The sequence below is a fragment of the Neurospora tetraspora genome (genome assembly GCF_033439725.1).
Source record: "Neurospora tetraspora strain CBS 560.94 chromosome Unknown B0H65scaffold_5, whole genome shotgun sequence".
Taxonomy (NCBI): domain Eukaryota; kingdom Fungi; phylum Ascomycota; class Sordariomycetes; order Sordariales; family Sordariaceae; genus Neurospora; species Neurospora tetraspora.
The window spans coordinates 1,191,313-1,206,607 of record NW_026944387.1 but is presented as its reverse complement, the minus strand read 5'-3'; the positions used below and the strand labels follow the sequence as shown (position 1 = coordinate 1,206,607).

The 15,295-nt window shown below is 52.9% G+C and overlaps 3 protein-coding genes across 3 annotated transcripts; 2 read left to right on the top strand and 1 right to left on the bottom strand.

Moving 5' to 3' along the window:
* The first annotated feature begins 2,169 nt into the window (after nucleotides 1–2,169).
* B0H65DRAFT_222464 (uncharacterized protein) lies at nucleotides 2,170–3,327 on the top strand. The gene has a single exon (XM_062822069.1). It carries the CDS (start codon nucleotides 2,248–2,250, stop codon nucleotides 3,196–3,198), a length of 951 nt encoding a protein of 316 aa, XP_062680326.1. The 5' UTR covers nucleotides 2,170–2,247; the 3' UTR covers nucleotides 3,199–3,327.
* A 1,525-nt stretch (nucleotides 3,328–4,852) lies between these two features.
* On the top strand, nucleotides 4,853–7,282 carry B0H65DRAFT_429027 (uncharacterized protein; the record flags this gene model as incomplete). The annotated part of the gene is made up of 3 exons (XM_062824797.1): nucleotides 4,853–5,832; nucleotides 5,885–6,793; nucleotides 6,865–7,282. 3 exons carry the CDS (start codon nucleotides 4,853–4,855, stop codon nucleotides 7,280–7,282), a joined length of 2,307 nt encoding a protein of 768 aa, XP_062680325.1.
* Nucleotides 7,283–12,512: 5,230 nt separating this feature from the next.
* B0H65DRAFT_222397 (uncharacterized protein) lies at nucleotides 12,513–14,159 on the bottom strand. The gene has a single exon (XM_062822068.1). It carries the CDS (start codon nucleotides 13,996–13,998, stop codon nucleotides 12,817–12,819), a length of 1,182 nt encoding a protein of 393 aa, XP_062680324.1. The 5' UTR covers nucleotides 13,999–14,159; the 3' UTR covers nucleotides 12,513–12,816.
* Between the last annotated feature and the right edge of the window lie 1,136 nt (nucleotides 14,160–15,295).

Below are 15,295 nucleotides of genomic sequence, written 5' to 3'. Positions count from 1 at the left end.
TATGCCGGCTGACTGCTGTGTAACGGATTCCGGTAATCCTGAGTGCATTGTAGAGAATGTTGCATAATCGACGATGAGTCTCAAATCGACTGTCTGTCTGAAAAGACTATACAGTTCAAGATGAAATGGTTATATCGACGGGAGTCAGAACGGAGATGGGCTTGAGACATGGCTGAATGTCAAGCCGGATGGTTTATGCCGGATCAACCGAAGGCAGCGGAAGTGCTCCTTGACAAGCAAGCTGAGTCTTAAACATGGATACTCTCCGATGCCGGGTGAGCTCTGCCGAGAGAAATTGCTGGTTCATATTGTGTTCACAGTGGCGGCGCGAACGAGTGTCGTCCAAGCTGAACATGGTATGGAAATGGAAAGAAAGCCGCTAACAAAGTGTGTGAGCACCCTTGAGTCTAAGACCCAATGCCTCTGAAAAGCAGCGCGTGTAAATACTGATGCAAAGAGGGCACGGGAACACCAGGCGTGATGTGTTTGACCAAGTCGTAGTGGTGTGTGGTGGTGGTAATATGTAATGCTCGTGGCAGGCTGTTTGGATGTTGATACCACCATCCCTCTATGTCGGGGGTGGTGGGGTACTGGAAGTGTCTGCAGTGTCAAGACGGAGGGCAACTGGGAAGAAACATTGTAGCTCAAATGACGGCGCTTGATGTTCCGAACCACAAATGGGAGAGCTGCCAGTAGGAGATGACACCAGGCGGAGGGAGATGGGCGGCGAGGATGACGGAAGTATAGCCGAGTGAAAGAAAAGGCCTTGTGAGTAGTTTTATTTCTGGTACGGCCGTTGATGAGGTTTTCCTGGTATATTTTGCATCAAACGCCGGAGTCGAGTTCCATTTTCGTGCAAGTTATCGAACCGGAAGAATTGGGAGAATTAGAAGTGGTCGGGAGGTTCCGAGTCTTCCAAGGTTAAAAAAGCTGCTTCTCCGCATGTGTCTCCAGAAAAACGATCAAGCCTCTTCCCCGCTGTCAGCAATTTTGGCCAGGGGAATCTGGGGTCACCACGGCAGGTGCACTCCATCTTCCCCAGATCTCCAAATAGGAGATTTTGGCGAAGGAACATCTCCACACGCGGGCGCCACTTCCGCAGACCATCGAGACTTGGAGGTCGGTGCTTCCTCTTTCTCCTCTCCGCGCTTATAACCGCCATAGCGTGGGCCATATCTCGACGTTGGTCAAGGCTGCGGACCACAGAATAAATCGAAAATCAAGGACGACGCGGGAACAGGATTGCGCAGCGGCATGATGAGGGCTCTGTCGGTTGTTGGTTGGTCAAAGGTCAAAATCACATTCAAGAAAATGGCACAGGCGGTTTCCTCGGCTCCTCGTCCCTTGCGCTAGCCCGATATGGTTTAGCTGTTTCCCCGCTTTCTTGAACAGCTGCATGCGTCCAACGGCTCGAGTATGTATGGTCAAGGGAACAGAGGTGGTCGAGGCGGGTTGGTGGTCGGTTCTCGGAGCAGCTGAAGCGCCTGTTGACCATTTGACCATATTGATGAAGCCATGCCTCAGATAGATGAAATGTAGCGAGTCCAAGGCCCGTGCGTCCAAGCGGGAAAAGCACATGCAAGTGGAAGACCTCCATCTCGTGAGTGGAGAGTGACGTCTCGGAGCTTGAAGATGCCGCTCCACTCCAAACGTCGTGAATGCGAACATGTTAACGTCAGGGACAGAAAATGTCCGAATCCGGTATCTTCTCGGAGTGATTGAAGTCGACATTACCAGGCTCATTGGAGGGTTTTCTTGGTCGCCTGTTTGGATTATGAGCAGCCGCTTTGTGTTGAACTTGTGCTGAGCACTCACTGAGCAGGAGTGCTCCATTTCGCCGAGGCACTTGTCGTGCCGCAACCCGACACTCACTCCAACAGACAGCTGTGAAATGAGTGCTGAACCCCAACTTTTATGACGGCCCGGATTGAGCAACAAGGACCGTGTGCCTTGGCTGGGGATTGGTTCCTTCCCCCACCCCCACATTTTGCACCTGCCGTGTTTGCAGGGAAGGGCCGGTGCCACTTCTTGTGTGTCGGGGGGGCTTCTGGGGTTTGACCCCTCGCTCGGCAGGCTGGTAGGCTTTCTGGCCCCTCCTTCTCGCTTCTCTCGGTTGTCTTCCCCATTTTCCATGCGGAGATGCAGCCTTGGTTCCGTCGGAGAAACGATGCGGGGGATTATTGGAGGCCAGGCAAGCTCCGAAGCTCACGCCCCCAGGGAAGGGAGACGAGTTCAGTTGCAAGCGGCATGCCCTTGGGTGCTGTTTTCAGCCGTCCGCCCGTTCTTGGTTGGAAGCTCCTAATCGGGAAGTTTTGCACGCTCTTTCCTCTGTACAGCAAATGGGGAATGATGCCGTGTGCTCGTCAACACTGTTTCATCTTTTTCACGTCTGTTTCCATCCACACACGACTTCCCATCTCCCGGCCACCCTCTCGAGGAGACGGACCTGAAACTTGGAGATCCAATTCCATTTCTCTCGTCCATAATTCACCCGCCGCACCGCCAGCAGTTAGCGACGCAGTGCTTTCCCCACACTTGGATGGACGAGCCCGCTTAACAGCACCCCGGCAACATCATCCGACAGCACCTGACGATCTGAGGTCCGGGTACCTCAAACCTGTACCTTTACAACCTCTTGTGCATCATTACGCTGTCTCCAACGGACTACCAGACATCGACGTTACTTCAGGGGCAGCCAACAAGAAGAAAGTGTTCCAGTCTCCGTTCCTGTTCCAACAATCTCAACTCTACTCCCATTACTGCGGCCTGGTGATTGTTTCATTGTTACCATTCAAGACTGCGTGCCTACTCGACCAGTGGCTGGGCCTACTTACTCCAAGCACAGGAGGGTGGGACAAGGTCGCCTTATACATAGTTCAAGCATTACGTCGCTCTGCCGGGGTAACAAAAGCAAACCAAGTCGGGCAACACAATAACGGTCATCATTCTTCAGTATCCCCATTCCCCTCTTTCTCCTCATTTCTCCTTCCCAGCATTGGCATTCTGTCCATCCGCGCTAAAGGTCCTCGAGGTCTTCTTACAACCAAGACATCGCCCGAATATCAAACAGGTATTGTTATTATTGTACGTACTTCCATCCGACATTCCTTGATACTTTCCCCCCCGTGTCGTCCATCACTCGACATGATTGGCACTTCTCCGCTTTTGGGTGACGGGATGAAGCGCGGAGAGCTTTGAAGTCAGCTTCCATCCGTCGGCTCGTCCCTCTTTTCCTCCACATCGATCCATCAATTCCACTCACCTTTCCCCATCCGTCCGCTCGAGTGTCGTTTCTCCTCATCTCGACGACAACTCCTCACGCACGCGACAGCCAGCCACTGCCGTCGTATTACCTCTGCGAATTGACACAGCATACAACTGGACCTTACCCATCACCCCACTCGCGGACAAGGGCTCACAGACCTCCTCTCGTGCTTTAGGTTGTGTCATTGGCGGTCATCTTGCCTGGTCCCGTCTCCCGCCTGATCCTCCCCGCCCTCCTCTTGCTCGACCTCTACAACTAGACAACGTGCCATAGCCGTACGACATCTCGGCCCTTTCTCCATTGGCACCTCTTGACGCAAGCTGCAGTTGGCCAAGCGGGCGTAAAGGGCCAGTTATAGTGTTACAGAAAGTGGGTTTGAGGAAAGACATCACAACCGAAACTGGCAACGGCGTGGGGTAAGCAGTCTCCAAAAAGAAGGGCTGGTGATCGACAACGTTGAGTACGGTGCTATCAGGGCAGTTCGTTGCCTGAGCTTCTACCTTCGTCTATCCGTCCACTGCCGGGCCGCACCGGGGAAAGAAGAAAGGTCGTCTCTGGCATTATTGCCGTGTGCTACTCCGCAGTCTCATCCTGTTATCCATCCCGCGCAAACATACACTGCCCAACCCACATCGACGGCGTCACTTCAACTTCCACCACCCAATTTTGACCACTCTAGCCTCCAGTTCCCATTTGGACCTTTGCCTACCCCTCTTCAGACCCCAAAACGGCCTGCGTCCCTACCTTTCATACTCAAGTAGTACCCATTCGGACCCCAAGTACACAAGGCAAACAACCCTGGCATCATCATGTCCCAACAATCCGTTGCCGTTGAGGCCGCTGCTTCCCTACCGGGAAATAATGCGCACGAGGGGGGAGAGGCCCGCCCTCAGAAGCCAAAGAATTTACCGTGCAAATTCTGTGCGAAGCGATTCAGGTGAGTGATCCTGAACATCATCTCTCATCTTCCATCCGATACTGATGTCTTATAAGGCGCGTCGAGCATGTTCAGAGACACGAGAGAACTCATACCAAAGAGAAGCCTTTCGAATGCGAGTGGGAGGGATGTGGAAAGAGATTCGGACGACGGTAAGTTGCGTGCTTCCATCTCAACATCTCCGCATTTTCTGTGTGCACATTTGACGGCACAAGCCCACCGAGCCAGTCACTCTCACTTTCTGCCTTCAACGGATCCCCAACTTTTTTTGCTCCCTTTGCCCACGACTTGGAACCCCTCTCCCTCGAGTCTAGCTTTGTTTGGCTGTTCACTTTACACCATCGATTCTCAAGACTCTTGGGATAGCATAAGTCCTTTCATCGCGTTGCCCTACATCTGCTTACATGGACATCAGGGATCTTCTCGTCCGTCACGAGAAGCTTTGCCATCTCAACGAAGGAGCCAACAACAACAATAACAACGCCAGCAGTAGCAACGGCAACAATGCGAACCACAAAGATGGCAACAAACGGCGCAAAACGTCTTCGTCAAGTGTCGTGTCTCCCCGTTCACTGGAGAATCATACCGATATCCCAATGAAAAACACGCAGCACCGGCCAGTAACGCACCCTCAGTTCCCCAACGGCGGTATGCAGCCTTCCATGGTTTCGTCCATGCCATCTGACTCTAGGCTTCTATCAAGAGGTCCGGCTTGTAATCTCGATCTGCTCTCCGATGCGGCGACGCACCTTGCCTCCGGTGGTGAGGTCAATAACCTTCAGCACATGCAACCGACTATGATGCAAGGACTCTCGCAACAGCAACCCGAGCTTCCCCCGGCCAAGTCTTACCAGGACTCCATGTCTTTCGCAAATCATAATCCAAAGCAGGAGCCTGGTGTTATGAATGGAGGATATTCTACGCAACCCCCGGGCTCCGAATTTGACCCCTTTTTCATGGATGACTACGCGTCATCGCACGCTTTCCCTCCACTCCTCGACGGGGAACAACCGTTCAGTATGTGGTCTCGCCCTGGACTCGAAAGCGGACTACAAGGTGGTCCCTCGAAGCCTAATTCGACATTTCCTTCGAGGTTTCCATCGGTGCAGCCGGAGCTTCGAGATGGTCCAGACGGGAGTGCCAGAGTGCATGCTGATACGATGAAAGCAGCAAACTTGACGATTTCGGCAAAGGACCATTCCGTCATGAAAGCCAAGCTCGATGAATTCTCTTCGGTTCTCCCCAGCAACTTCGTGTTCCCTTCGCGCCATACTTTGCAGAGGTTCTTGGAGGGCTTTTTCACTGGGTTCCATGACCATCTACCCTTCATTCACCTCCCGACCTTTTTGCCTGTGGAAGCTTCCCCTGAATTGTTGCTGGCCATTGCTTCGGTAGGTGCCCAGTACCGATTTGAACGATCAAGAGGCCATGCGCTCTGGTATGCCGCCAAAGCGGTTGCCTTGGAGCAGATCCGACGCCGAAATAGCTACGAAGTGCAAGGCCTTCTACCGACTTCGGCGGCATATAGCCCCCATTCCACGAGACCGTCACCGAGCTCTGGGTTTCGACACTCGTATCCTTCTGTTCAGCGAGACCGCCCGGTCACTCAAGACACCCACCGGGAGCCTTAGTAAGTTACGTGTTTTCGATGGCTGCGTTTCATAAACACTAACCTTTGTTAGTTCCCCGAATACGCCCCAGTCACGCCTCGAGACCATTCAAGCAATTCTTCTTCTTTTCGCTATAGGTCTTTGGGGGGCCAAAGCCATCCTCCACGAGGCACTGTCCCTGCAGAGCCAACTTGCCCTTCTGGTCAGGGAAGAAGGTCTCCAGGGCGAACCCAACCAAGCGCCCGACTGGGAGAGTTGGGTACGCACCGAGTCAGCGACTCGAACGAAGCTGATAGCCTACTGCTTCTTCAACCTCTGCAGTGTTGCGTACAATACGGTCCCCCTACTCCTGACATCCGAGATCCAACTCTATCTGCCCAACGCCACTCGTTTGTGGAGAGCAGGAGATTCGATTCAGTGGCAAGAAGCGCGACAAACCTGTCCCAATACCGAAGTTCCTTTGCCAATTGCATTTGCCCGGTTGTTCAACCGTGGGATCCAAGGCCCGCCTCCACAGCTCACATCCCTGGGCAACTACGTTCTCATTCATGCTATCCTCCAGCACATATTTGTGCTCAAGCAGGCAACTTTTGCAACGTCCCTGGGAATGCAGAGAGCCCTAAGGGCACAGGAGAATGAGGATATTTGTCAAGCAATTCGAGTGTGGTTTCACAGTGTTGAGCAGCAACGACACGTAGAGGGGGTCGATACGTGGGATCCTGTCGACTCCAATTCTTCGGCCTTGCACAGGGTGGCGTTCATCAGGCTGAACACGGACCTGAATGCTAGTCGCCATCTCGAAACCCGTGATTATAACGCCGCTGGGAGGGCATATGCGGAGGCACCTCTGCTTTTGCGTGGTATGCTGCTCAATCGTGCAGTGTATCAGGCTATTCAGGCGCTTAGCCCCTTGGTTAAGATGGGCGTCAATTACGTAGCGAGGACCAAGTCGCCTGAATGGGGTGTGCAACATTCAAGTATGTTCTTCCTTGCTTTCCCGTCTCCCAAGAACCCAAAGAGACGAAACTAACTAATCCTCTTTTCATAGTGAGCAACAATGAATGTGCCGTCCTAATCTCCAAATGGCTTCTGACCCTCGCGTCCATCGGCCCCGCCGATCCCCCGATAACAACCGATGAGAACGGCCTCCTCGAAGGCCTCCGCCGCATGCTAGACGAGACCGAATTCGCCGTCCCCGTTGACCCGGCCATCGGCGGAGGGGCACAGCAAAATCACAATCACCAACAGAGGTCGACCGACGGGTCAGCTACCGACCCCACCACCCTTCGCCAGCTCGCCGCGGCTGTAGTCAGGTTATGGGCGGAGACGTTTAGGGGGACCCATATCTTTGAGTTTGTGGACATGATGGGTTCGGGGCTGGAATCGTACGCATATCATATTGAGAATCCTAGGGACAGGACGCCGTTGGCGATGGGAAGGATGGGCGCCAATCATCAGATGCAGATGTAGTGAGGGGCAGCATGATTGATTATTTTGGGAAGAGGTTCTTGGTATAGGGACTGGTGAATTAAGGGACAGAGGCTTGGTGTCTCGTTGTCTTGGGGAACAATACACTGGCGGGATGCCATGGCGTTGCCCGCCGGTTCGTGTGGGTATTTGAACACATGGATTTTGGAGAGAAATAGGGTAAAGGCACGGGAAACGAAAAATACGACTACAAAGGTTTACATTATAAAGCGATCTATTTTGTGATCTGATCGTCGACGTGTTGTGAGAATCACAAGCGGATTTGAGAAACAAGAGGAAGGAGGACGGGAATCATGCTCGTTGCGGGCATTTGGTCCGGTTGAGCGCAATCGATGGTTATCGTCGGAAAGCCTTCTGTTCTGCCTTTGATTTGAACAGGGCAGAGCCATCCTCTTTTGTCCCAATCATTACCCGCATCATTGCATAGCATCTACCGGTGGTGGTAACACATAGCGGCGATGGTCATGTCACCAACCTAACCCAGCCTCTGGACCGAGCCAATCGGCGCCCGGCCGGGAGATTTGCGTCGCAGTCATAGCATAGCCTCCCCGGGCCCGGGGACATGATATGATATTGATGGTGGGCGAATTGGTAATTCGTGAAAGGCCATTTTGGTCTTCTTCGGGGAGGAAGTGCCTGATGATGAGCCTTGAGAACCCGGGTGAAGCTATTGACAAACGCATGGAGACAAATCCCCAATGTACCGGGAGCTACCTGTCTTTGGAAGGTTGTTGGAACGCTACCTAGGTGTTGTGTCGGCGTTGGCTTGACGGCGACATGAGCGGGCGAAAAAAAATCCATGCTTCGCTGAAATGAAGACGGGAATGCAAGTTGGCCTTGCTCTCAACCCCATCAGCACATTTCAAGGTAGCAGCACAGCTGGGGGGCTTCCCGCTTGACAGGGCAGCAGTGGCAGCAATGTCAGCGTCGTTCGTCGTCGTCATGTCACTCAGCTAGCGCAGCGCCCTGCAGGAGGAACCGTGAAAATCCGGGGTTCCTTGGAAACTCAAAAGAATCAAGGACCGAGAGCGGTTTGGTCCCCAAAAGGAACAACAGACAACAAGACAAGGTGCTCAGCCCCCAACATAACCTTTTTACGATATCAAAGCGGCGCCGCGCACGCCCACGCCGCATTCACGAGCACACATGCGGATGCGGATGCGGGTGCGAGATTGATAAGAAGTATGGGAAATGACAGCGTCGTAGCGGGTACGGGAATACGTGGAAAGGATGGACGATACACGAGCAGCGAAACGAGGGACGGGAAAAGCGGCCGACTGACGTGAGGCTGCCTTACCGTACCCATCGGATTACTACACTCTTGATTCTATAAGGAGCTTTTCTCATCTTGGTCAAGCAAGCGAACCGATGGCTCCGATTCCACCCACTCACTGACTCCTTGATACACGTACGGCGTTACGACTTCAGGGTACTACGATGTATACGAATAGTGCACATTGGCAATTTGGTATCGGACAAAAGCTTCCAATTCCATGGAACATATACCACGGCCACGGTGGGGGTACGAGGAAGGACACTGAGCCGCAAGATGGCATTTCCGCCAGGTACACGTACACACGAGGTACCAAGGGGCGAGCATCATGGCAATGGTCAAGCTTATGCCAATCGGGAAATTGCCAATTCTCAGCCTCGTCCCCAACCAGCCATCCATCCATTCATGACATGATTGAACCAATACTGTACTCGCCCGTTTGCAACCAACAATTGTATTGACGGACTGACGGGTCACCAACCGGGTTTCCTACATATGACAAGATGAAGCAAACGAGCGGTGCATATGTACAGCATTCGACAGAGTGGTGACCAACAACTGCCAACTCACCATGGAAAATCTTTTGGGGCGCTTGCTTCAAAGTGCAGTTTTAAAGACGCGGGAGTGGTGATATCGCAGCGTGGCTCAGTCAAGATGAATAGATAGTGTCATCCGTTCGTTCAGTAGAGAGAGTAGCTACCTAGTCAGCTGTCGAAGGAACAAGTGACAACATCACCAGTTGACCATCGGACTGGAGTTGACGTGGAAACTTTCAATGGAGGGACCAATAGGTACTTAGCCAGATGGATCCAACATTATCAAAAAAACGATCACTAACAATCTCCAACTCATTTACTCATGGATTTTCCAGGAGGTTGGTAAAGGCAACTAACCAGCTTGCAGCCAACGCCCACCCGGCTGGCTGGTAAATGCGGTCGGTTGGGTTGGTGTTACTTGTAGAGGGCTGAAGCTGGGCCCTCATCTGCGGCCGGCGACCAACTTTCCGACGAAACTCCAACCTCCCGTTCCGAGTATTTCCCACCCTCAAACGCCTTGACAGTTGCCAAGACTTCCCGAGAATTGAGCTGACGACAACTTTTTGGCAAACGGACCATCGAAACGAAAAGAACAAGACTTCATTTGCCCATATTTCCACCAAATGAGGAGGTGAAGAAAAAATGATTGTAGATTCGACATCAGCATGCTTGAAACTATCAAGAGAGCACTCTTTCTGATGATATAATTGAGTTTCTTAATTTTCGTCTTTCGTTTCGATGGTCCGTTTGTCAAAAGTTGTGGTCAGCTCAATTCTCGGGAAGTCTTGGCAACTGTCAAGGCGTTTGAGGGTGGGAAATCCAGAAGGAACTTGATATGCACAATCCTACCAGTAGGACCAACAAACGCGCAAAGCTCGCAATGTGAACATCCAACGTCGGCGCTATTCCGTAGAGGAAAACACACGAGTCACGGAGATGCACAATTCCACTCCGTCGACCGTCGCATAAAACAATTTCCCACCTTGTCATCACCGCAAACAAGGAAATGCATACCATGGCCACGGCAGTCTAGGCCGAGACCGCCCGACGAGACCCCGGACTCACCGTGTCCACTACCCCCGCGAGCCGATTTCGCAATGCCACCTCCTAACGGCTAAACGGGGAACCTTGATGGCCTAGCCCCGCGGGGACCGGGGGGTGCCGGGGATCGCCCGGGGATAAGCTAATGCGCCTCACAGCCAAGAGTCCCAAGACCCCGGCCTGGCCGACCGAACAGACCCGGCCAGAATTGGCATGCTCGGCAGGGTCTGGGGCATCGAAACCCCGGACTTAGCGGCACCGGCACCGGCATCGGCTATCGTGAGACCCGACCGCCGACCACCGATCAACCGGAGCGGGCCAGTGTGCGACGACCGTCCGGGGTGGCCCGGCCGTTAAGGTATGTACTGTACCTGGCGGACTCGGCGAAGAGCGGGCGGGGAGCGGGGACCAGCGAGCGAGCCAGCGCGGCGGGGACGGGACCTCCTTAGCGGGCTCGAGGCGGGGTACAGCACTAGGTAAGCTTATCGGCCGACGCTAAACGGCCGCGATAAGGCCTTTAGTGGGCTCCCTCTGCGCTCCGCCTCAATCGACTTTGTGCCAAGAATCCAAGAATCCCATCCCACGGCAAGGTCGGGACACCGAGATTTCGAGATTCGAGATTCGAGATTCGCCTTCTACTTTTCGTGATGGGGAGATGAACGCGTGTTTCCTCCCTTTTCCCTTTATCCCTTTTCCGCGGAATTGTGGACGCGTACGCGAATCCAGTTCGGATGATCTGTCATCAGCCAGTCAGTCAGTCAGTCGGTCAGTCATGAGATCCCGTCCCGCCCGCTTGGCGCAATGGCTTGTGTGGTTTCCTTCATTGTGGCTTTGTCGCCTGTGGTGCCGTGGAAATTGTGCCTTGAGCGCCCCGGGAGGTCGAGAAGTCGGGAACAGCGGGAGATGAAAAAGTGTTGAAATTGTTGCAAATGTCGTGAGTCACTAATTGACAGAATGAACAGGATGAACAACAAGATGAAGGAGATTGGAAGTTAACCTACGGTAACGGTACTGTAACGGGATGCACCCTATACCTGTGCCTGCGTATGTACAATATCGAATGTGCATTTGTTTAATGAAAGCACGTGGGCTTTGATGGCTTAGATGTCGGATGCGGGTAGGGCTGGCTGCTAGGTGTTGTCTATTGGGGGTGGTATGGGCCAGTCTGACTCTGGGAAATTAGGCTTATTATCAATTGCGATATGACATGACATGACATGACATGATACGGCGTATGTACTGCGGATGCGCGCAGTCATAGGGCGATATAGTCGATGGACCAAAGAAGTTGATTAGAGAGGATAGTGTATCGTCGTGTATATTGGCATATGAACACGCGGCCGCCTGACAATTGTGAACAAAAGTGACTTTCAATGATCCCGAAAACATTGCCAGAACCATATGTGAAAAAAGACTTGCAGCCTAAAATGGATAATCTGCCTAGAGCATCGTCGATGATCGATCCTCTGGACTAGAACTAGGTGCCTACAGACGGTGCGCATATCTGCCTTGCGAGTTCATCACCGGATATTATCCACAAAAAATAACCACACGAACGGCATCCATTTCGTCCCGTCCCATCCACGTGCGTAGCATCTCCCCGACTCGCCGTGAATTCCAACATCCGTAGGGATACGTACCGCGTAAGTATCTCCGTACCTGACCTCGACGATCAGGAACGGATGCGCATTCCGCATTAGCATTCCCTTTCCACATTCCCACTGCACTGCATCGCATCCCTTTTCCGTCCGAACTTCCATCCCCAACATTGCTGTTCCTGCAGTTGCATGTGCTCCATCCTACACGAGGGCTCCACAGCTTCTATGGAGCTTCGTAACGGATCGGATGGATTCGCCAGAACCACCGTGAACCACCGTGATCACCCAAGGACCTCCCTTGTTCTGCGCGAGAACTTTATGCGGTTTTCGTGTCGAGAACACGGCCACGTGCTTAGAAGAAAAAAGCTGCGCCGAGGTGTTGAAGGTATTACCGCATTGCGTGCTCAAGAGAGTAGTTGATCAATCAATCATTCACAAGTCATGGCATGTTGCAAAAGAGTCAGAGAAGTGATTGCTTGAATCATCACCTTGCTACCCAAAGAAGAAGGGTAGCAAGTGTGAACGTTATTTCCATTTGTTTGTTTGGTTTGTTCATGTAGTAAAATATTCCGGCAGTTTCTTGATGCCAGAAGACCCATTCCTTTCCCTTCATCGTCCATCATCACACAATATTCCCATCATATAACCCAACCATCCATATGTATCCCGATAATGACCTTCCAACCCATTCGTTCCCATCATTAGTAGGAGAGAGATGACAGTAGTATATGCCCAACAATACAAAAAAAAAAAAAAAAAAAAAAGATCGATACAAACAACCACCAACCACCCCTGTATGAAAATGCTGTGATGATGATGATGATGATGATGATGATGATGATGACAATGATGCTGATGTAGAACTTCGCCAGCCAGTGAACACCTCGCTTTTTGGTGTGAAAAAGGTCTAAAGCAAAAAACCAAAACCACCCTTTCCCAAAGAGTAAAAAAACGCCGATATGAATGCAGTCAATGCATTTCGATGCAATGCATAAGGTAGTGACGAGTGATGAGACAAACAGGAAACAAAAAGCAAAAAACATGACCTTGTCAGTCCAACAGGTCGAATTACCTGACCGGAATACCATTCCGATCAGCGTTAGCGCCAAACACGCGCCCAAACATGCCGCGCATGCGCTTCACCCTGCTGCCATCCTCGAGGTCCTCAGCAGTGATCTCGTAGGGGAGAACACCGCGCTTGTTGCCGGCAGCGGAGGAGACGGCGCCGCGCGTGTTGCTGAAATACACGGCCGCGGCATCCTTCTCCGGAACGCAAGGCGGGATAGTAGCAGATTGGTAGTAATCGTCGCCGTTGATGGCAACGTAAGAGTGAGGAAGGTCCAGTTCGCTGTCGGGAGTCGTCGAGCGGCTGCCGTTGGTGGAGCTGGTGTAGGAAGATGCGGAGCTGGAAAGACCGGGTGGCGAGGTGTCGCGAGAGGCGTAACCGCCGCGCGAGCGGGAGCTGCCACGGGATGAGGGAGGAGAGATGTAAGTAGGCTGTTGCTGTTGCTGCTGCTGGACGTGCTGGGTAGCGGCGGCGGCGGCGGCAACCTGGACCCAGGCCTCCTCCTCCAACTGGCGCTGGCGCTTCTCGGCCTTCTCGCGCATGCGACGGGCGTGCCGGACCTCGATGTCACGGCGGATGGGGGCCAGGAAGTAGTCCAGTTCGCGGTAGAGATCCTCCTCGGTGATGCGCAATTCCCAATCCAAAAGGCAGAGGAGCTGCTTCTCCATCAGGTTGACCTCGGTGCGGCTGAAGCCAAAGTTGTAGGCGGAGCTCGACATGTTGGTGTAGCTGGCCCAGTGCTTGTTCTTGGGACTGCTGTCGTTGAGGTACTTGGCGGCCAAGATGAGAGCAGCGAGGAAGATGCGGTGGGTGGTGCAACGGAGGCCCTTGGCGTTGGGTTGAAGGCGGGACTTTAGACGTCTGAGGTAGACCAGAGTCGACATGAGAGTGGGGACCTGGACGTTGGAGCTGACGACAAGCTGGCTGATGAAGGCCTCGAGGGTAGGTAGTCCGCCATCTTCACACTTGACAACCTTTGGTGGCGCGGTAGGTTGCTGTTCCCTTCCTGAAGAGGCCTCGACTGTTGGTGATGGCATCATGGTGGGATCGCATTGGATAACTTCGCTGGCGGCGGTAGCCAAAAACCTGATCATTTCCCTGTCGACCTTGCTGTAGACAAAGTTGTCGAGAGCCTTTGCATTGAGCTCAGTGAGGCTCATGCTCGTTGTTGATAGTAGGCCCATTGTGATATGTGTTGTGTGTATGTGTTGATGTGAGTTGAGAAGGATGTGAGTGATGCAAAAGGCAACAACAGAAAATTTTTAAAAAAACGCTGATGACGAAATGTCAACAAGAGATGTTGTAGTAGGGAATGTCGACGAGGACGGTCACCCTGGTGATGATATAACAAGAAATGGAAAAAGGGTGTGGGACAGCCGGCCAAGTCTTACACGAGGTGAAGTTGACGTGCGGCGAAGCTCATGCGGGCGGAATGAGGCACTATGTATGAAAAAGGGAGAAAAAGTTGGGGTATTTGAGCCTAGTAAATAGTAGGGTCAGGTAGCGATGGGTCACTGCTGGAGGCTTCTGAGTGGGCTTTCTGGACCTTGGGCTTTTCCACTTTTTGCTGCGTGTCTCAGTGGCTGTTCGTCAGAAGGTGACGTGCAAAAAGAGAAAGTACACGAGGCTGAGCAGGCGTTCCAGGTGGTGAAGGGTGCGTGGTGAACCTGGAAGGACAGGTGGACAGGGGGTGCGGTACCGGCAACAACAAGGGGTTGCGTGAGCTGGTGCCGTGATTCTCAACAGTGGAGAGTGAGGTGGCCCACTGAATCGGACGCAGTCGCAGTGGGGGTGTAGGGGTGTCAAGAATGGGCCGAGAGGGGGGTGAGATCAGCGATCAGCGTGGTTCCAGGCGTGAGCGGCCCTGGCTGGAATGCTGCACAAGTTGACGGGTGTGGGTTGGCAGTGGCCGGGGGCGAACCTGGGCGCTGGAGATCCCTGTCTGGCTGGTCAGTCTTGTTAATGCAACCAATCACCCAAGACAGCCGTCTCGAAGGCAAGATTCAGGGCACTTGTGAGCGGACAACGCCGTCGGCTGTTCAGAAGTGCTGGAAATGCCTCGGAGAAAGGGAGTCCCGGCTGGCTGCGGCCCGTGATGCGATGCGACTCACCTAAAAGGCACTGAAGGCCAAAGAGTTTGATGTTGAGTTTGGGTTGGGTTTGGTGTCGGTGTCGGCGGTGGGCCTGGGGAGGTGGCTTGACTTTTTGATCGTCTGAACACGAGCCGGCGACGGAAGATCGGAGCTATCAGGATGCCTCGGACCGAGTCAGATAAGATGGTGGAGTGTTTTGATGTTGTATAAAAGTGACCAGCACTACTAAATTAGCTTTGATGGCGAGTCGTCGGAGACAGAAACCGGTATGTGTATAATTAAGTGGAAATCCTGATCCTGCAGGAGAGTTGTCTATAGGTTGTCGTTGTGGATACCCGGGTGTTGATGCGACTGAAAAGGAAAGGCAGGCGTCAACGCTTGCGGTGTT